Source organism: Eutrema salsugineum, unplaced genomic scaffold, assembly GCF_000478725.1.
Source record: "Eutrema salsugineum unplaced genomic scaffold, Eutsalg1_0 scaffold_3, whole genome shotgun sequence".
In the NCBI taxonomy this organism is placed as follows: Eukaryota; Viridiplantae; Streptophyta; class Magnoliopsida; order Brassicales; family Brassicaceae; genus Eutrema; species Eutrema salsugineum.
In genome coordinates, this window is record NW_006256756.1 from 761254 (window position 1) to 783524 (window position 22271).

General features: G+C 30.1%; 1 protein-coding gene across 1 annotated transcript; it reads left to right on the forward strand.

The window, feature by feature from the left end:
- The first annotated feature begins 17987 nt into the window (after window positions 1-17987).
- On the forward strand, window positions 17988-21586 carry LOC18015047 (probable WRKY transcription factor 47). Its single transcript, XM_006396304.2, has 6 exons — window positions 17988-18255; window positions 18348-18419; window positions 18720-18872; window positions 19758-20015; window positions 20108-20221; window positions 20814-21586. Exons 1-6 carry the CDS (start codon window positions 18040-18042, stop codon window positions 21462-21464), a joined length of 1464 nt encoding a protein of 487 aa, XP_006396367.1. The 5' UTR covers window positions 17988-18039; the 3' UTR covers window positions 21465-21586.
- Window positions 21587-22271: the final 685 nt, after the last annotated feature.

Sequence of the window (22271 nt, forward strand, 5' to 3'; positions counted from 1 at the left end):
ATTCTATTCTAGTGAATGTACATGCTCTAATTGCGCCGAGCAACTTGTGAAAGGAGTCAAAGGAGCCATTTTTTAAAGCCTTGTGAAATGGCGTTGGACCAAGTCATGATGACTTTTTGATAAGAAAATATAATCGAATTGTTCACACCAACATATAGATGCCAAAATTCAAAATAACTCACATCCATGGTGAAAGAAAAAAAAGGATCTTAAATCCCATATCTAAAATAGTTTTAAAACAAATTATTGGTGATAAACCAAGTAACTGTGGTCCAGAGTATGAATGAATCATTTTCAATGTCATTCGTCGGAAAAATTCAAGTTTTTCATAGATATTTCAATCATCTTATACCACTTTTAAATGTCTACAGTGATAAGAAAATCCAAATTTCTATAGAACTTGGAAAATTAGCCTGAATTTCAGTCTAAAATTCTATTAATCAAAAACAAAATTATTTGTAAGAAAATAGGTTGTTTACTTCCTTTTTTCGGGTATGTTGTTTGCTCACTAATGTTCTGTTATTCGTCCAGTTATTATTATTTCATATATTGATTAATTGCTAAATGCTTAACCATTAATTCGACCACGTGATTACACAAAAGAGACGTGAAGTTCCACTACATTGGTGCGATGTGAAGTAATCACACCATTGCTTTGATTTACATGTCCTATTTCTATTGTAAAGCGTTATGTATGGTTTATTATATAGTACTGTCAAGTGGCCTTAGATTGAATTTCGTCAATTGTTAGTTGTAGGTTAGTTTTGAAACTATATCTATTCGCATAATTTGATTGATATAAGAAATAGACTACGAATATCAAACAATAACCATGTTAGGAGAAAGATTAGTAGACAGATTGAAGATATTGTAAAGGATCTCTAATCATTTGTTTTTACATCATACTTTTCAATTTACTATCTACCAAAACTACATTATTAATTCTAATAAATATATTAAAAAAGTATTTCATCTTCTATTAAAACAGAAGCATGTTTCGTATCTAAGTAGATTTTTTTATAATTTTCTATTATTTTACTTCTGAATATTTACTATTTTTGTTGCCAAATAAAAATTTTAATTTTATTTATCTGTTTTATTTATTTTTGAAAATTAATAAAATAATATCTTAAATTTATCTTTATAATTAATTTCGAAAAATTTTAAGTTTTAATTCAATTAGTTTAGATTTTCTTAGATATAGTTAAGACTAATTATCAAAATTATAAAAATCAGTTGTTATTATTTTTACAAAATAGTAAATAAAATATTAACGTATTTTTTTTTAATATCCAAATTTAAATAATATTCTCATTATGATAAAATAATAAATAATATATTATTATATACTTTTTCATAATTAATTATTTTAAAATTTTAAAAATACATATATATATATATTATGTAATATGAAAAATAGAATAAAATTATATTTTTCTATTCATAGTTTTTTGGGATTAATAGAATGAACATGTTAAAATTATATTTTTATAATCGTGATCATATTTATTAGAAATTAAAAAAAAAATTATATAAACACAAAATTAAACTGTATCATTTATTAAAAAAAATATTTTATCTATAAAAATATAAATTAATTTATAAAATTAGATTAAAAAATAAATTTCACGAGATAAAATCTAATATACAGTAAAATATAAATTAAATTCGATAAATTAATAACTTTTGTTCCAGAATTGATTTATCAACCAAATTATTATTTTTATACATTAATAAAATATCATAATTATAAATTAATAATCCGCAGATTATTAATACTATCAGAAATCCATTTAATACTTCTATAAAAAAAAGCCAACTCAATAGTTAACAAATAATTTTATGTTGAAGATATGTTGATTGATATTTAAATAAAAATTTAAAGTTACCAAAGTATATAGCCTAATGGTTTGTATACTGCTAAAATATATTTCATTTTGAAATTGTTGGTAACAATTAGTGAAAATGTTCACATTTCTTACAAAGATTCCAGCAATTTTATATCGATGGTATCGTCTTTCCAAACATATTGAGTTTTGGGTACAACGGCCATTTTATTACCAAATTGTATAGAAAATTGGGCCAACGTAAGGCTCACAATATGAATATCTCGGCCCATTAAAACTATATTAATTTTTAATTCGATACCAAGCTATGAAGCAACCATTCATTATTACTATTTTCTACTTTTTCCTTCTATACGTATGTGAATGCAACCGCACTCTACTCAAGATAATTCTCAGTTCTCACCTTGCTTTTCTTAATTTCAATATTAATTCTCAGCTTGTTTAGTCATTGATTTAAACAACCCTTTAGGTTTATAAGAAAATCGAATTGATTTAAACCAGGATGAGTTCATCAGATGTCAAATACCTGTAAATATCATATAAAAGCCCTGCATTTTGCAAATTAAAGCAAACCAAAGGCAGTTTCGTTATACTAATAAAGAGTTATTTACTTATTTAACCAAATGAATACTTGTTATACTTTTTTAAAAAAAAAGTAAATAAAAAAAGTTGCCTCAGTATTAGTAACAAAAGGAATCTCCAAAATCGAGTTGTTTTCACATGAGAAATAAAAACAGAGAATATAATTTATTTTATTTGACATTTCTCAAAACTTTTACAATATAAATCTATTATATAAAGACTCAGTTGAGTCTCACAAACTTGACACATCAGCTTTTATTATTTTGACACATCAGTTTGGAAAAAAAAAAACTCAAACCTCATCCATATAAACATAAATTTGTTCCGGAAACCTAAGTGCATCAAAATATTGAATACAAAACAATTTAACTGCTTTCCTATATTTCAGAAAATATATTTAATTAACAGATAGCCTTAGTCTAGGAAAGATGACTCAGTTGAGTCTCACAAACTTGACACATCAGCTCCTATTATTTTGACATATTAGCTTGGAAAAAAAAAACTCAAACCTCATCCATATAAACATAAATTTGTTCCGGAAACCTAAGTGCATCAAAATATTGAATACAAAACAATTTAACTGATTTCCTATATTTCAGAAAAAATATTTAATTAACAGGTAGCCTTAGTCTAGGAAAGATTAGGCTTTAAAGAGACTAGATATGATGGTGATGGCAAATACGGCAAGATTTTGAATCGGATCTAGCTGCAGTGAATTGAATCTACTAATCGAAAAGCTGAAAGGAGCACATATTTTTTAGATTTTCATGTTTAGATGGCATCGGAGGAAGGAATTTTCTGGATAGACAGTGGAATAAGCTGGAATTGGCAACGCATGCATAAATCTGAAAATTTGTCATTATCATCATCATCTTTTTATTCTGATTTTGAGCATGAAGACTCTCACTGGTATTCACTAGAATTGCATTTAGGCATGTGTGACTGACACACTCAGGGAAACATATTTGGGTAAATATGTTTAATTAACTTCTCCAAAAACAATTATTTTGGTTCAGATTTTGAGTCTTTGCAGATCCCTGTTACAGATATAGATATGTAATTCAGTTTCCTCGAGACTTTGTTAGTAAGTGAATCAAATATTTAACATTTCCTCTCTAAATTCACTCAAATGAAACGAGTTTATAGATTTTGGTACATAGTAAAAGATTTCAAATGAAAAAAAAAAAAGATTTCAAATGCAGGTGATATGCATGTATTATCTGGCAATGATATTTGCAGATGGAACTGATGGAAAGGGAATGTAAACGGTTTGGTAACCGTAGAGGAATATGTAAAATATTCAAAACAGGGTCCCATTGAGCGTGTCAAGCATTTGATTCAAAAAAGGATGAGATGCTCAATGTTGGCTCTGATTCATGAAAAGGTAAAAAAGATGGCGGAAGCATTTCGATCAGACCCTTAGAATTTGGGTTTGTGTTTATGGTCGTCCTCTTTAATTATGTGATCTCCTTTAGTATTTTTTTTAATATGGAAAATCAGTAATAAAAGATCAGGTCCGGAGGGAAAAAGACGACTACAATAGTGTTTTTTAAGAACAGTTTTAGTTGATATGGTGGCCGTGACGAAAATTATTTTGTATGTTTGTTCGCACTTTTTCTTAATGTATGTTCCAACATTTGATTTGGTATACATTTTACTGCTCTTTTACATTTCTTACTATTCTGATCTACCAATGAAGATTTGATCTACCAATGAAGAAACTCGGCGCTTCGATCACCTTCTTCATCTCTATGCATTTGGAATAAGTGGAAATGAGCGGATGAGTGTCATTGCAAAAAAAGTTTTGTTTAACAAAAATTAAAGTTTTGTTTTTATTATGCTTTACATTTTATATTTGTAAAAGAAACTTGGAATAAGAAAGAAAAAACGATGACATTTAGAAGGCAAAATCATGATTTGAGTAAAAAGAGTTTAGAGAGCTTCATCAAGAACAGAGATTAATCCTCTGTTTATTAAACAATGCCTTTTTTATGAACGTATCACTACTTCCATCTAAATTCAAATGTATGTGAAATTTTTCAATTTCTCTTTACTAACATATGTATATTATTGCAAATGTTGATTCATTTAATTATTTTATTTAAAGATTCTATCCAATGGCTCCACAAGAGAAACATTCGCAGATTTTTTTGCATGCAAGTTTAACATATGTCGAGTTACCTACAATATTTGTGTGAGAAACAAGAAGCAAAATAGGTTAACACGACAAAGAGGAGATAGCACATGTAACTATGTAAGACATTTAACATTCATCACTCAGCATCTAGCTATATTATCTACGAATGATGAGAAATCGAAAAAAAATTGAATGAGCTATAAAAAAATTCGAACCGTTAAAGGCGTTATACATAACAACTTTCAAAAGTCCTTTTTAAAAAAAAATATATATAGTGAATGGCTTCGAAGTTTGGAGAAGACGAATGCAAACCTTAGAAAAAGGCAAAGCGATTACAAGAGATTAAAGTTGAGCAGTTTCATTTATAAATACATATGAGCTCATCACATATTATAAATCTATTGTTTTATTTTATATTTATTTTAGTTTAATAAAAAATGGACCATAAAAAATAAGTTATGTAATAGTAAAACAAATTCATCGAATGCTTAATTTTCTATCTTGAATTATGTTGCAATTGAGTTTTTTTTTTCCTACAAATAAAAACGTTATGCATGTTTTAACATATAACTCCTAAAGATTTAATAACAAATATTTTAGATTGAGTTACAAAATATATTCAATATACAAATCCGCGTGTATATGTGAATCTTCTTCTAGTAGTATATAATAGGAATGCATGTGCTACAATCAATTAGATTTAATAAATATCAAAACTTCTTTTTTTTTTCTACAGCATAAGTCGATGACCGTGATGAGCTCTGATCACAAGCGTTAGATATTTGATACAGTTAATCAATCACCTACTTATATATTCGCTAATTATTGACATAAAAACAATATTCGTTAATTTTCTTACATTTTTATTATTGGGTAAGAAAAGTTGATATTCCTTCGTAATAGATTAATGCTTTCTTTTTCACTCACCGAACCTTTTTTGTCATGAATTTGATCATTTGAAACGTATTAAACTTGTAGTAGACCATATATATATATACCGTCGAAATCAAATACCTCCCTCTTATTATTTTATGCGAGTAAAAAGACGATTAATTATACTCCCTTCCAATATCGTGTCCAATCCAGTTACATGCATGACGTACTGTTGAGGGGAAAATAGCCATAAACAATAGTAAAAATGCTAATTTCTAATAGCACTTTGAGAAAGTGCTAAAAAAACTAAGAAATATTTTTAAAAGGAAGTCATGTGTTACGAGTCAAATCATCGGTTTTGAAGAATGAAAGAGTAGGAAAAAAAAGAAAAATGTTGTGAAACAGTTATCGAGAGAGAGGAAATTGGTGTGTCTTATTCTAGGATAATGAGAGATATATATAGTATTACAAAGACTTAGTCATCACCACAAGTTTTCGATGTGGGATAAATATAATAGTAGTTATAATGAGCATCTAATTAATAATTCATAACACTCCCCCTGATGACCATTATAACAATATTGTAGTAAAGCGCGTTAGATGCTGCCTTATTAAAAACTTTACTAGAAAAACTCTGTGGGAAAAACCATAGTTAAGGGAAAAAGAGTGCAGCGCGCATTTACTCCCCCTCATATGTACCTCCGTCTAGGTCCTTGAGACGTCATAATCCAATTAGTTGAACCAACTTCTTGAAAGTAGCAGTTGGAAACGCCTTGGTAAATAAATCCGCTAAATTATCGCTTGAGCGGATCTGTAGAACATGAACATCGCCATTCTTCTGCAAGTCATGTGTAAAGAAGAATTTTGGTAGAATGTGCTTTGTTCTATCTCCTTTGGTGTATCATTCCTTAAGTTGAGCGATGCAAGCAGCATTGTCTTCATACATAATTGTTGTAGCTTATTTCTCTTTTGATAAACCACAATCTTCTCGAATATCTTGAATAACGGACTTAACCATATACACTCTCGACTGGCTTCATAAATAGCTAAAATCTCAGCATGGTTAGAATAAGTGGCTGTAATGGTTTGCTTCATAAAACGCCAAGCAATATATGTACCACCATATGTGAATACATATCCTGTCTGTGATCTGGCATTATGGGGATCAGATAAATATCCAACATCTGCAAAACTAATCAAATCTCATTTGGATGGGTTAGAAAAGAATAAACTCATATCTTTCGTTCCTTTGAGATAACGAAATATATGCTTAATCCCATTCCAATGTCTTTGAGTTGGACATGAGCTAAATCTTGCCAATAAATTTACGGCAAACGATATGTCAGGTCTCGTATGACTCGCAAGGTACATTAATGCCTCAATTGCACTTAAATATGGTACTTCAGGACCAAGTAGTTCTTCATCGTCTTCTCGAGGAAGAGAGGTGTCCTTTAACACATCAATTGATATTACGACCATAAGGCTACTCAAGGGATGTCCATCATCCATATAAAATCTTTTAAGCACTTTTTCTGTATATATCATTTGATGCATTAGGATTCCATCCTTTAGATGCTCAATTTGCAATCCCAAGCACATTTTGTTTTCCCAAGATCTTTCATCTCAAACTCCTTTTTAAAGATATTTCACTATCTGAAAAATCTCTATATAAGTTCCAATGATGTTTACATCATCAACATACACTGCAATTATCGAGTGTCCCAGATGATCCATCTTGATATTTTTCTTTGCTTTTGATGATCTTAATAATCTCTTTAGTCGTGATAGACTTTCATATTTACATTCCTTTTAGGTTACTATCAGTTACTTGTTCTTGTTGCCTCGTTAAAACCTTGTTATGGAAAAACCCAGTGGGATAAAAATCATGAGAAAGAAAAAGAGTACAACCACGCAGATCATCATATTTCTCGCTTTGGAAGCATCTTCTTCTAGAGATGCATTCCAATCATATATCATCTTTAGGGAATTGATATAAGCACAACCTTGGTTAATACACTCATATGCTTATCAAAATTTCTCAGGTTAATGGATTTCTAGTCCATAACATCCTTTTGCATAGAGGATATTTTCTTTTTCTATTTGGATGTTTATGCCAAATTCTTTTACATACAATCTTCTACATATTCATATTGTACATATTTGTACATACGAGTTATTCATGCTCTTCTTGTAAAAGCTATCACGTTGGCTTTCTTTCTTATCATACGAAAGCACATCTTTCAATCATGAAAGAGATCAACAACTTGCTCAAATATCATTTTAAGTGTGGTACCTCAAGACCAACTATGTATGAGCACTTTGTATGTAAAATCATACAAGGATCTTTAAGAAAATATCTCTTTCTTTAATTTACAATTTGGAGAACTTCAAGACAAACTTGTCATTCTAAAGTTTCTTCTTTCAAATTTCGATTTCCGATAACTCTTCAAGAGTTTTGATTATGTCCAAACCAAAGATTCCATTGATCCATAATCTTTTGATACATTCACATGGGATATTGATTATTGTATAATATCCACTGTAAGAGTATACCTCATGAAGCATATTTGCTTTAATTCAATCCAATAGCCAGTGTTCTCGAGAACATCATTAATCCTTCTAATTGCTTTTTGCAATTTGATTTCCTTTCAGGACTAAATCAAGTCTTTCTCTCATTTTTAGACTGATAAAGGATCTGTAAAATAGTTGCGTCCATCACAAGAAAATATATCTTTTCATGTATCACTTTCATTCATATTTCGTATAAAGATCCACTTATGTTTCACCAGTTTTACACTTTCAAGTGTACGGACTACTGGTCCAAATCCTTATCTTTGCCTTTACGGCCTTTATCATGATTGGCTAATCATCGGTTTACGCGTTTTTAATACATATTTTGTACTGCGGTTTCTGATCCTCATTTCTCATCATCAACTGCTTCATTGCATGCAAAAATATTATCGACGTCGATTTGCTTTTGATTCCATTCATTCCAGACATGACTCAATTAGTTGAAATCTCTTATCATTACTAGGTACCTAGATTTCTTTCTCTCTCATGTCTATATCTCTTCTAGAGAATCCTTCCTCGACCTTGCCATTTTATAATATGCTCTTTTTCTTTTCGAGGATTCTTATCTTTGGAATCAGTAGGTCTATCACGCTTCATGCGATCTTTAGCCTCTATCGCAGTTGATATTGTCCCCCCGGGACATCAATATTAATTGGAGCACAGCTGGTATAACTTAATCAGGGTCAGGTAATGCCTCTAGCATCAAATTTGCTTAATTTTGCAAATAAATTATATTTCAAACTTTTAGTGCACATTCTTTCTGAGGATCAAGATAATTTCTTTCACTGATATTCCAGCTGCTATTTTCTCCCCCCTTTCTTAATTGTTGGAAAGACTGACTCACTGAAATTACAGTCTGTAATGCTAATATTACCCTTATTTGATGGCTTAATACATTTAATCATCAAGGGAGATTCATATCCAACATATATTCCTCTTTGAGGTCCCATCTTAGATCAATGTGGTGGAGCAACATTATCCAAAACTTTTAGATGGGAAACATCTGGTTTCTGACCAAAACCAACAATGGGGAGAACTCAAAATATTCGTTGGCATAATGCGAATCAATGTGGTTTCACTCTTAATCAATTAACCAAATACTTTCACAAAGATACATAGTGGGTGATCAGTCCAAAATATCTTTTTGTGTATGTACCAGAAAATTAACATATCCAAATTTATTGGAGAGTGAAAACAAAACACAGAAGAATCTTCTGGATCTTTTTCGTATTGTTACTTACTGGAATGGCTTAACCAGTTATGCCAAAACAGTGAGATTTTCAGTAAACTTCTTGTTTACTAGATCCATTTATATCTCATATACTAGTGTAGTACAATTCAATAGAGAATACAAGTAGTTTCTCTAAATTACTTTTACTGCCTTGGATAATACTCATGATGTGAAGATGTTAAACCTTTTCTTCACTCATTGTCTCAACTTAATAAATCTTAAAATCCTTTGGATTTTCTTTACACATGATTTATCGAACATGAGTGTGAACATGATCTTCTGGATGTTCCACTTTCTATGAATTGTGGGATTCTACAATTCTCCCCCTCGAGATGATGATGACACTTCAGTTCCATTCATCTCGAATCGAATCCCACTCTAGGATCAACAACATACCCAACTTGGGTTTTATATTATATCTTAGATCATTTTGATCTTTCGAGACTTGGGGGAGTACAATCCATTAATGATTCCAAATCATTTCCATAGGCAATTATATCTGCTCTTCTGGAGCTTTCAATATTTTATACAATCTCATCTTGTACTCACACTAGTTTATTTTATCATCATATGATAGACGTATCTCTTGTATGTTACTATCTTTATTTTCTCACTTTTAGTGAGTATCTGAGTTCTTAAAAGAAACTCTTTGGCCTCAACCTTTACCTTGACCATATCCATATCCATATCCACATTTATGTCTGCAACCACTTTCATAGCCATAGTTGGCCTATATCAATCATGTGGTCTTTTCTTTCTCAATATAGGATGTCACATTCACTTCAGGGAATGAACTATCTCAAATCAGAAGTATATCCTGATTTTTCTCTTTCTAACTCATTATGTTGCTCAGCCTCTTTCATACCCATATACAAGTTTATAACACTTCCCAAAGTGAAGAGTATTGTGTCTCCAGGAAAACATCTCATTCTCTAAATTGTAGAGTATGTCTTTTAACATCTCTGCATCAACGATATTATCTTCACATAATATCTGAACATAGCCGAGCCAAACTCACTTGCAGACTTCAAATTACATTATTTTAGATTCAACCAATCATAATGAGTGTAATATCACATTTTGGTGATTCAAAGTTTTGTGGATCTTTTTCGGTCAAGTACTCGATCTTAAGATCAACAAAGAGACATTATCATATAAATATAATCACGAAAATTTGTTCAAATTTCATAAAATATGATAATCAACCAAGATGCAATTATCCTATGCAAGGTTCATTTAGAAAACTCATATCAAATTAAATTATTTAGTTTCAAGTATACTATTTAATATTTATGATCTCATGGATTTTGAGAAACTTGAAAACTAAGTAAGGAAGAAGATGAACCAACGAACTTCAATGATTATGATTTCTAAATAAATAATTAATCAAACCATCGATTTTCTAAACCAAACAATTTAGCAATAAAATATTTTTTTTAAGTCAAATGTGTTTCATCTATTGCATAGCATGATTCGATTTTCAGAGTCAAAAATAATTACTTAAGTTTTGTTTTAAAACAGTACTTGATCAACGTGTACCCAATATGCAAAGACAGAGCATTTAATATAATTGAATTATCATGTTCCATATAATTATGTATAGACCTTTGATGTGAATTAAAACACTAAGGTGCAAAGTGTGTCGATCATATGAAATATATGCATATTAGAAACATGATTAAAAGAATATGATGTAATCTAAAATAGATCTCAATAATTTTCCACGATTTTAACAATATTTTCTAACAATCAATCAATTCACCAAAAAAATTATATGATATGAATGTGCAAATTTCGTGATAAAGCATAAGATAATCTATTTGTGCAAAATTCGGTTTTAGAAATCTTTAACAAATAAAACAAAATAAACAAAAAATCAGCCGTGCACAGATAAGGCATATATTTATATTATGTTCTTATAATCGCGCCGCCGTGCACAGATAGAGCATATATTTTTATCATGCTCTTATAATCTTGCCGTGCATAGATAGGGCATAAATTATGATCTTATAATCTCTCCGCCGTGCATAGATAGGACATAGATTATGCTCTTATAATCTCGCCGTGCAAAAACGGATCATAAATAATGCAGATTATAAAATCGTGCAAATTTAGGATTAAGACGATTTTTATGACAAAATCATAAACCCTAAACATGGAAGAGGCATAGCTTTCCTTCTTCAGGGAAAGAATAACTTATCATCTCAGAATAAAATTTTAAATTATCTCTCACCTTTTCGGTTTGAGAGAGAAAACAAAATTTTAACTATCTCTCACCTTTTCGGTGTGAGAACGGATCAAGAGACGATCGTGCTGATAACGTGTTGTGAAACAGTTATCGAGAGAGAGAGGAAATTGGTGTGTCTTATTCAAGGGATAATGAGAGATATATATAGTATTATAAAAATTTAATCATCACAAGTTTCCGATGTGGGATAAATACAATAGTAGTTATGGGCTTGGACATCTAATTAATAATTCATAACAAAAAATAAATATAAACCTTCTTTTAGATGAAAAAAAAAACCAAAAACACTCCAAATACGCCGTGAAAACTGGCCAATTCGAAGAAGAAGTTGTTGTCATCATCACCAACTCTAAATATATTTTTTTTTTCTGAAAGACAGCATAATCTTCACGTGCTCGATCGAAACATAACATAGTCCAAATTAATGCTTCAAACTCTAAACAACAACAACAACAAAAACTTAAAGATTAATTCATTCTGTTTTTTTCTTCTTCTTCTTTTATTTAAAGGATCAATGGAATAATTTTCCTATAATAGATGAGTGCCAAAACAAATCCAAATTCGCGAATCGAAAATGAGAGAAAGAAGAATTATAAGAATGAAAGAGGTCTTTTACGTAATATATGATTAATATATGTCAATGATAATTAGATGGGATTCTTTGACTTTGTTAGACCATGTGGACGGATGCACACATACATACATGCAAATCTTTATATAATCGCCTTTAATTGGACGTGCATATCGGTGGCTTTTTAGATAATGAATTTTATATATATACTTGACGATGACAAGTTAACTATGATATTATCCTGTATCGTTATTCATAATATTTGGCTGATCGCAATTAGAAAACGTTCGACTCGTGTTATGAAGACGAAAACTATGATTTCCTTTTTTTATTATACATATAATCTACAGTAACTAATAAGATATAAACACATTAATATGCATATAATGTGCTTTGATTTTGACGGAGAAGAAAAAGGGATGATGCTTCGCTAAGTCTATATATGTATTTACGTGCTTGAAAACGAACAAATGCGTCGTGATGTGCATAATCAACGAATGAATAATACAAACAAAAAAAGAGAACCAAATAATTTATTCGGGAGTGAGTGTGAATCTAAGAATGAATTGTAGATATGAATTTAAAGAGGTCGCACCCTTTTCAAAGTTGCTACGAAAAAGATTGGCAATTTGATGGCTAATCCCCTACATGCTGGTCCCAGTTAATGTTGGACCTCCTTGCTTTTGCATTATTTTCAAATAAATACGAAAAGTGTAATACAATATGCATATACGTCAAGAAATCCAATCCATATTCTCTAAAAAGTTTGGCTTAAATATATTCACTACTTTAACATTTTTTATTTATTGATAAATTTATTTTTTGGCTTACATGTTTAAATTTAAATTTATTTTGCATATATTAACAAAATATTCAAAATACTAAATACATTATCTTTAATTATTTTCTTACAGAATCAAATTAAACTTGGTATGAAACCATATAACATGCTCTGGTTTTGTGTGCCTGGAGGATATACAAAGCTCAGTCCACCACCTCCAAATTACAAAAATATTTTATTTGTTATTTTTGAAAATTCAGAAGTTTCAGTAACTATTATTATATACAAGTACATTTTGAAAAGCGTTTCTATTTCTTTAGAAAAACCAAAATTTTTGTAGAGAAATTTAATGGATGGAGTACTATATTACTTTTGCTAAATAAGTATATGATGGAATTACTGTTAAATAATAGAACCAAACTGAATGGTTAATAATTGGCTACACCACTATAATTTTTTTATTTCTTTGGTGCAACACACTGCTTTAGTTAAATGATGCACAATGTGATAAAATTGATAGGTCCATTTTTTATGCATTTACTTATAGGTACATGATCCCAAGCTATAGAATATTGGATTATTTATGGTTATCTAAAATATATTTTCGTTAAAATGATACTGTATATTTGCATGTGAGGAGAGTAAATATAAGTAGCTAGGAGGTCAAACTTAATAAATAAATCTAGCTAGAATTTCACATTCGCCCACTAGTTAACAACTACGAGAAAATAGCCGCGGGCCATATTGCACGAGAAATTCCTCAAATTTGATATATTACACACATATTGGTAACGTATTTTGTACGTTACATATTGCTAAAAAATGAAGAAAAAAGTGGACCATTTTTGGCCTCTTTAATTTCATTTTTTCCCCTCCCAAACGTGTGGGCGAAGTGTGGGATTTTGTAGACTTTTTATTCTACACCTCTTTATTGCTTGTTTTGGGCTTTACCTAAACACCGTTTTCGTTTACTCGATTTCTTCCCTATTTCCAATTTTAGTTTTGTTTTGTTTGTAAAGTAATAAATGTTCAACGTAAAATCTTGTCAAATTCAAAAAGCTACAAACCTTCGGCATATAGTATATGTAATACTTTCTGTTCCTGGAGTAATACATTAGTACATGTAATACATGTACTATTTCCAAAAAGCTACAAATCTTGTCAAATTCAAAAAGCTACAAACCTTCGGCATATAGTATATGTAATACATATAACATATGTAATACCTTCGGCAACTAGTTGCTTATATATGTTGGAAAAAGAAAAAGAAAATAGTTGGTTATATAGTCTTAAAGATGAGTCTTTTCATCTTATAAATATAAATGGTAAACCATTTTCTTAAGTAAACGCAATATTTAGCGGCAAACAATATATATAACGTAATATTGATAAGACCAAACTAAGTTTTGAAATGTTTTGAGGTACTAATCGTCTTGGATAAAGAATATTTCTTATATATTTATAATTCTTTCAATTTATATTCATCTATCATTTTCATTAATTTTTAGTTACAAGATAAAACATGAATCTATGCTAAGTTTTCATATCATTCGTGAAATTGTAGTAATTAATCTATCATTTTGCATATACTGTATCGTGAATACAGTGTCACTTCACATTAAAATTGTGAGAAAACAAGTCATTAAGAACTCATTAACATATGCTAGTTACTAGTTAGTTTGATTTTTAAGAACGGATTCAAGGCAAGTCATTAATTAACTTCATCTTAGCTTTAATACCATAAGTACTTATATTTTCTCATTAAAGTATTGTTAAGGATTTAGGAATCGAAAACGGATTAATAAAAATCTAGAATTTGATTATTTACTATTTTCATTGCTATACAAACAATTATTTATGCTCTTTTCAGTCATTTTAAGAACAAGACGAAATTCATTATTTAAAATATATATTAAGTTATAAAAAAAAAATATATATATATATATATATATATTAAGTTATCATTGACTTGCTGATATGAAATCTGCTCATACGAAAAATTACAAAGATCACGACTTGAAAGTTGAAATTTATATAGAGACAATAAAAAAACTTGTATGTAACTATGTAAGGTATTAAAATCTTCACTATATTCTTATATTATAAGTTTACAACTTATGAAAGGTTTCGGTTTTCTTATATTTAATAAACTAGCTACAATTTTTTTTTTTTTCGTATAATAAATAAAACCCTAAGGAAAAGGACCTTCCAGCTGTAGATTTCAGTGTCAACTGGAAACATGGCATCTTCTACTACATCATTGACCAAAGTTCTTTCCACATCCTCATTAATTATTTTCCGTATATTTTGATAGATAATGTCGACATTTAAATTAAGATCGCCATAATAAAAATGATTTTCTAATCACAAGAGACTGGTCGACGAGTAGAAACGTGTACCGAAAAGGACAAAAGTCAGTTAAATGTAAATCATTTGACAATTATATACATAAAATCTTAGGAAATTATGATGATAATGGAAAAGGAAGACGGTGGTGTTGAATCAGTTGATTATCAAGAAATGAATGTACGATTTGAAGTGTTTCAATGATAATAACCAGACAGTATGAAATTTTCTTTTCACCTTCCATATATTGTTTTTAGAAGGAAGTAATTCCCATATTTCCATATTACCTTAACTAATTCCTCAAACATCAACTGTATCTTCAAATAATGACTGCATAAACACGAGATAATTAAGTATCTAAGTTTGTTCAGTAATTTTATTCTTATTAACTTTTGATGATTAGTGAGTCTGATCGAGAACAAGCTTCATCAAAATCATATAGCAAAAAACTTTCAGAGTCACATTCTTTAGGACAATTTTTGTCTTCTGAACTCAAAAATGGTCCTTCGCTAAGACTTTGATCTAAAAATACTAGAACTAAAGACAATCAAACAAGTTTTTTCTTAAGTTAGCATCTTTATTCGTAGTTGTTAAGGAAACAAACGTCCAAAATGCTACTTAACAAAAATAAAAAGTTCCCTCTTACATTCATTTTCCAGCCTTTTTGCATATTAAATTAGTTATTTTAGTAACTTATACCATACAGTAGAATCTCTATAAATTAATAATCATTATAAATTAATAAATTTTGTTGGTCTCAAGTCGGGTCAATGTAAAAATCCATCAAATTCGATAAGATAATAAGATTATAATTTTTTAAAAACCTTTATGTAAATATATGGTCCCAACAAAAATATAAATTAATAATTATATAAATATATACAAATATATGTAAATAGAATATTATAAAATATGACCAATGTGTTTGTTTATACTTAAAATTGAAATCTAATTGGTTCTCATCTCTCTTATTATTATATCAGTAGCTCCTATTGCTGTTTTACTATATACATTCAAAATTTATGATGATTTTTTGATGTGATAATTGATTTTCTTACTTGTAAATGTTTTAGAATATATTGTAGTGTTATCTTCAATTTTATCATTGTATTATGATAATAACCATGTTTTTTATAAATTTTAAACTTATAAACATGAATATTTTTACATGGACAATCCAATATAGTGTTAAAAACTATTTTATTACGATAGTTATGATCGTTAATTATAATTTATATTATGAGATTTGTTAAAATTTTAAAATATAACATTACTCCAAAGAATTTTTTAGAAATTATATGCAGAAAGTAAATTTTTTCTATAAATCAATAATTATTAATTTATAGATAAATTAATATTATAATAAATTAATAAAATATTATGGTCCCAATATTATTAATTTATATAGGTTTTACTGTATATCCTTAATTTCAGAAATGAAAACAAATTAAGATACCATTTGGTTAACAAAAGTTATATGAACTTTGGTCAATGAACTGGTTTGAGCACATATACTCCTACACAAATTGAAGACTTGATAAGTGTATACTAAAAAAATAAAAGAAACGGATCAATACAGATATCAAATCTGAATCTCAAATAATTTACCAAATCGTAATATTTCAAATAGAATACAGATATAATGACTTTGCACGACGGTCTTCGCTGAGCTCATTGACGATGACAGACTTAAAAACTAAATTATTATATGTATGATTGTTAATAAAGACTAGTATGATTTAAAATGTGAACTATTTGAAAAACAAAACAAAGAAAAAAAAGGAAAAAATAAATGACGGGGTTTTAGACTTGGTAGTTTAGCTCCGGCTTCAATGAATGGTCAAATTGGGGGATTAGGTACTTTTTCTTCCCTCTACTCTACTGGGTCCCACTCTCTTTTTAATCGTTTCTCCACCGTCCGATCATTGCCACCGTTACGCCGTGCCGTCAACTCCGTTGACTTGAAAGACAACAACGCTTCTCGTCTTTTTACTGGAGTCTCACTCACGTCCTCCTTCTCCGTCAACTTTTCTCCTAACGGCTACTTAACGGGAATCTGTCGCTGTTACGATTAATCTACGCCTCGAGAAGTTTATTTATCTTTAAATTTTTTGATACACGTCACTGTTTTGATCTTACCCTTTTATCCCATGACACATGTACCTGACGCTATATCGATGAATTAATCCACTCGATCGACGCAATTTTCTCATTTTACATTTTACACGTTTCTGTCTCTATGTAAATCTTTGGACAATATTAATCAAATTTAGGAAGAAAACAAAAATAACAATAAATAACGTGTAATATCGAGATCAATCTGACATTTAAGAACCTCCCAAGTTCTTCCTGAATAAAAAAAGTTTAATATGTCACATAAATTTAAAATATAAACATAAGAACATTTTGATTCATAATATTTTCCGAACCAGACAAATATTGGGGAACCACTCGATAAAAACATCTTAATTTAACTGTTATTCTTTTTTTTCCATTATATATAAGACTAAACAAAATTGCAGTTCCGCATAATTTCGTGATTGGTATAAGTGTATAACCAAATTATTATGCAATTCCGTAAATAACCTATCAACTAGTATACATTAAATCCAACAGGTGCTTGGTCATTTTTTCTCTATGGATGTAATAAATATGACATTTGACAAAAGAGTGATTTCTCGTTGAAAAAAATGAAAATAGAAACCTTTAGCTAAGACTTTACCCAACTTATCCTGATAACTTTAGTCTTTATATGTTCTTTCAAAAAAACTTTAGTCTTTATATGTACTCTTTTTCTTTTCTTTTTTTCTCCATCTCTCTCTCTCTCTCTTCATCTCTCTCTTGTTCTGCAAATGGAAGAACACACACAAGATCGCCGTGAAATTGCTTTCTTGGACTCCGGCGAGTTTCTTGAGTCCACTTCAAAAGATGATCAACCGAATGAGTCTCTGTTGGAACATCATCACAAGCCGTCCATCAAAGAAGTTGATTTCTTCGCCGCCAAAAGTCAGCCGTACAATCCTAGTTATATGAGGACGACGAGTATCGTTGGATCTTCCGGTTTTAACGTAGGTTTCAGATTATATATAATCCAAAACATTTGAATAAATATATATATGTTGGAAGTTATTAATTACATTAAATTCACGTCATATTATAGGATGAATTAGTTTTAGTAAATTCAAGTCTTGGAACATCAAGTGATGATGGCGATGACAAAACCAAAACCCAAGTAAGTATTTCTGAAGTGTTATTATTTCCTTTTGATAGAATTTCTGTGTTTGTATTAAGAATAATACGATTGTAAAATCAATTTACAAACTATCTCGAAACAAAATAATCAGAAAGTAAACATTGTAGACATTGTGGTATACACAAATATGTGATCATGTGATATTTGGTCCCAAAAAATGATGATGTAATTCTGTATATAATAATTGTAGATTGTTGTGAGTTCACAAATTGTTTGATTTATGCTTTTTACAATTAAGGTTGTAAATATTTTTTGTAACTTGTTTAATTGTTTGTGCAGATTAGTAGGCTGAAAGTGGAGCTAGAAAGGCTTCACGAGGAAAATCACAAGCTGAAGCATTTATTAGCTGAGATAAGTGAGAGTTACAACGACCTCCAAAGTAGAGTTTTGTTGGCGAGACAGACACAAGTGGAAGGTCATCATAATCACGAGGTACTTGATTAATCGCATCACAAAAATTAGTATATGATAATTCAGTTTATTACCATATAAATTCTGATACTTGTCTTTTTAAGAAAGTCATTGAATTCCTTGTCTTATTGATCTTCGCTGCATCGGGATTGATGACGTAGGATTTATCCAATTATACAATAAAAAGTTAACAACTTGGCTGATCTATTAGATTTAATTTTCTACATTTCAACTGATATTTGAAACTGTATCTGCTATATTCGTATCTAACGGATCTGGTTCAGTTATGTATTCAGAAATTTCATCTCCAACTAAATTAAATGCCTAGACTTTTTTCGCCATGAGCAAAATAATTGAAGAAATGCAGCTTTATTTCATAAGAATAATTAATAGTCGATGGCTCCTTGAAATTTGTTTCTCAAAAAATTGTTTTTGAAGGAAGAAATTTAGTTTTGGATTTTAAGAAATAATAAGAACTAAGGAAAAACTGTAATTATTTAGAAGCTATACAAACTAGAACTTGTTTGTTTATTGTTAGGTTAGGTACGTTCCATACATATTCTATCATATATTTTTTGTCGACGATCCTGTATATATAAGCATCATTTGAGTCTTTGTCTAAGAAACTTTAATATTCTTATATGACCATTATGTGTTTGCATATGTGGATGTGGTTATCAAATGTATACATACGTATGTGTGTGTGTCTTTACCTTGTCTTTGCATTGATATGATCGAAACTATACGTTGAAACTTTGATCAAATTAATCAATTGAATCACCAAAACTAAGCTACAATATTTTTTTGGGTATAATCTCACCGTCTTTTTCTTTCAATTTTCCATTTTTCCCGAGTAACTAATTCATTTTTTTTTCTTACAATTTGTATTGTTGTTTCGTAAAAAAGGATATTACTCAAGCAGTTTATTCACAAGCTCTACAAGACAGAAGACCAATGGATATGAACAATGAAATTCCGGCCACCACCTTGAAAAGACGATCTCCGGATGACGTGGATGATCGTGATCTGCACCGAGGTTCATCAAAAAGTCCAAGATTAGATCAAAACAAGAGTACTAATCATGAAGAACAACAAATCCCTCATGATCAATTACCCTTCAGAAAAGCTAGGGTTTCCGTTAGAGCTAGATCCGATGCCACCACGGTAATTTCCTATAATATATGTTTTAATATATGTATAGATAGTATAATGAATTGAAGGAGAAAAAAAACGAATCAATATTATAATTGGATTAGGTAAATGACGGATGTCAATGGAGAAAATACGGTCAAAAGATGGCAAAAGGGAATCCATGTCCTCGCGCTTACTATCGTTGCACCATGTCCGTTGGATGTCCTGTCCGTAAACAGGTTAGTAAATAATTCGTAACTATATATGCCGTAGTAATGTTTGAATTTAACAAAAAAAAAAAATCTGATTTATTTACGAAATTAGTTTCATCAACACTTTTATTTTCCTTCATATTCTTTATGTATATGGCGTGTGAATTATAAATATGATAATTTTGATTTTTGAAATGAGAAATACCATAATAATAGACGAAAAAATTATTTGAAGTTTATAATTATGTATCGACGTAGAGCAATATCTTTGTTTTTTTGCTAACCGATTACTATGAACTACCATGAAACTGGACGACCAATCAAAGAATAATAATTTTCTAAATAATTGTATATTGAAAAAAAGAAATAAAATTTGTTCATACAAAATTTTTGGTTTTACAAAAACAAAAACAAAATTTTAGGAAGTTTTAAAGAAAAATTTCGAAAAAAATTCCATATTTAAAAATATTTGATAAATTCTTCATAAAATTTGCATTATAAAAATTATCGCATTATTTCTGTAAAGCAGAAGTATAATGCATGATTTTTAGAATAGCCCATTCATTTATGCAATATGCAAGAAAAATGATAAATAAAATGCTTATTTGAATTCACATAGGTCCAACGATGTGCCGAGGATACAACAATCTTGACCACAACGTACGAAGGAAACCATAACCATCCTCTTCCACCGTCAGCCACCGCCATGGCCGCAACCACCTCCGCCGCAGCCGCCATGCTATTATCAGGCTCCACCACCAGCAACCTCCACCAAACTCTCTCTACCCCCTCCGCCACGTCATCATCTCCATCTTCCTTCTACCATAACTTCCCATACACTTCCACAATCGCCACTCTCTCCGCCTCCGCTCCTTTCCCAACCATAACTCTGGACCTCACCAACCCGCCTCGACCGCTACAACCGCCGCCGCTTCCGCCGCAGTTTCTGAGCCAGTACGGTCCCACAGCGTTTTTACCAAACGCTAATCAGATTAGGTTTAATATCAATAATCATCCTCAGTTATTGTTACCTAATATGCTGGGCCCACAAGCACCACCACGTGACATGGTAGATACGGTTAGGGCTGCCATTGCGATGGATCCAAATTTCACGGCGGCGCTTGCGGCGGCGATCTCAAGCATTATCGGAGGAGGTAACGACAACAATAATAATAACAATAATAACAAGGTTGATAGTAAAAGTGGAGGAAGCAGTAACGGAGATTCGCCACAGCTTCCACAGTCTTGCACAACGTTTTCCACCAACTAAATTAGTACTTTAGTACGTTTATATAATTATATATATAATATATATATGTTATCTTCTATATTATTACATACACAATATATACAGAAAATTTGTGTATATATATTATATATATGCGCATATTCTTCAGTTGTCTATTGTACATTATATAAGCAAGCATATAAATAATGTGGAATCATGAGCTTATAGGGGTTTTGACCGGATTCTATTTTGGCTATATTGGGTATATTTTTACGAACGTGAGGTGTGGGTCTTTGTTTATTTATGTTTGTACATAAACAACGTACACTTTAAATTTATAGGTAAAAACTAATCCGAATATGAGTTTTCTCGCTAAGAGAAACCTCGTTGTTTGTGAATAGCCGATGAACGCAGGGTAAAAAATTCGTCCACTGGAGAGCGAATGTATATATGTTATATGGGAGTTTTACGGATCTAGGTCATGTCACATTAACATGGTCATTATTAGCCTCCATGCGGACAAAAATATATATAACTTTCTAATGTTCAGATCAGATTTGTTCAAAATGATTGGAAAAGAACGTTGTAGTTTTGAAGTTGAAGTTAACTATTTACAAGAAGAAAATTGAAGTTGTAGTTTTGAACCTTAGATGAGCTCACAATTTAAATTGAACAATGTCACTTTTCGATTTTACCTAAGTTACAATTTTACTATGTATAAGTTTGCAAGTTGAACGCATCATATTTTGATATAAATTTCTGTCCACAATGCCACCAGTTCAGCGTTCAGAAAAATGTTCAATAGCAAAATCAATAATTTTATTTTTTTGTAATATTTATTATTATTAT

Coding starts and splice junctions, on each gene's coding strand:
- LOC18015047 (XM_006396304.2), top strand. CDS start 18,040: ATGGAAGAACACACACAAGATCGCCGTGAAATTGCTTTCTTGGACTCC. Junction 20,016..20,107: donor CTAGATCCGATGCCACCACG/GTAATTTCCTAT, acceptor TAATTGGATTAG/GTAAATGACGGATGTCAATG. Junction 20,222..20,813: donor GATGTCCTGTCCGTAAACAG/GTTAGTAAATAA, acceptor GAATTCACATAG/GTCCAACGATGTGCCGAGGA.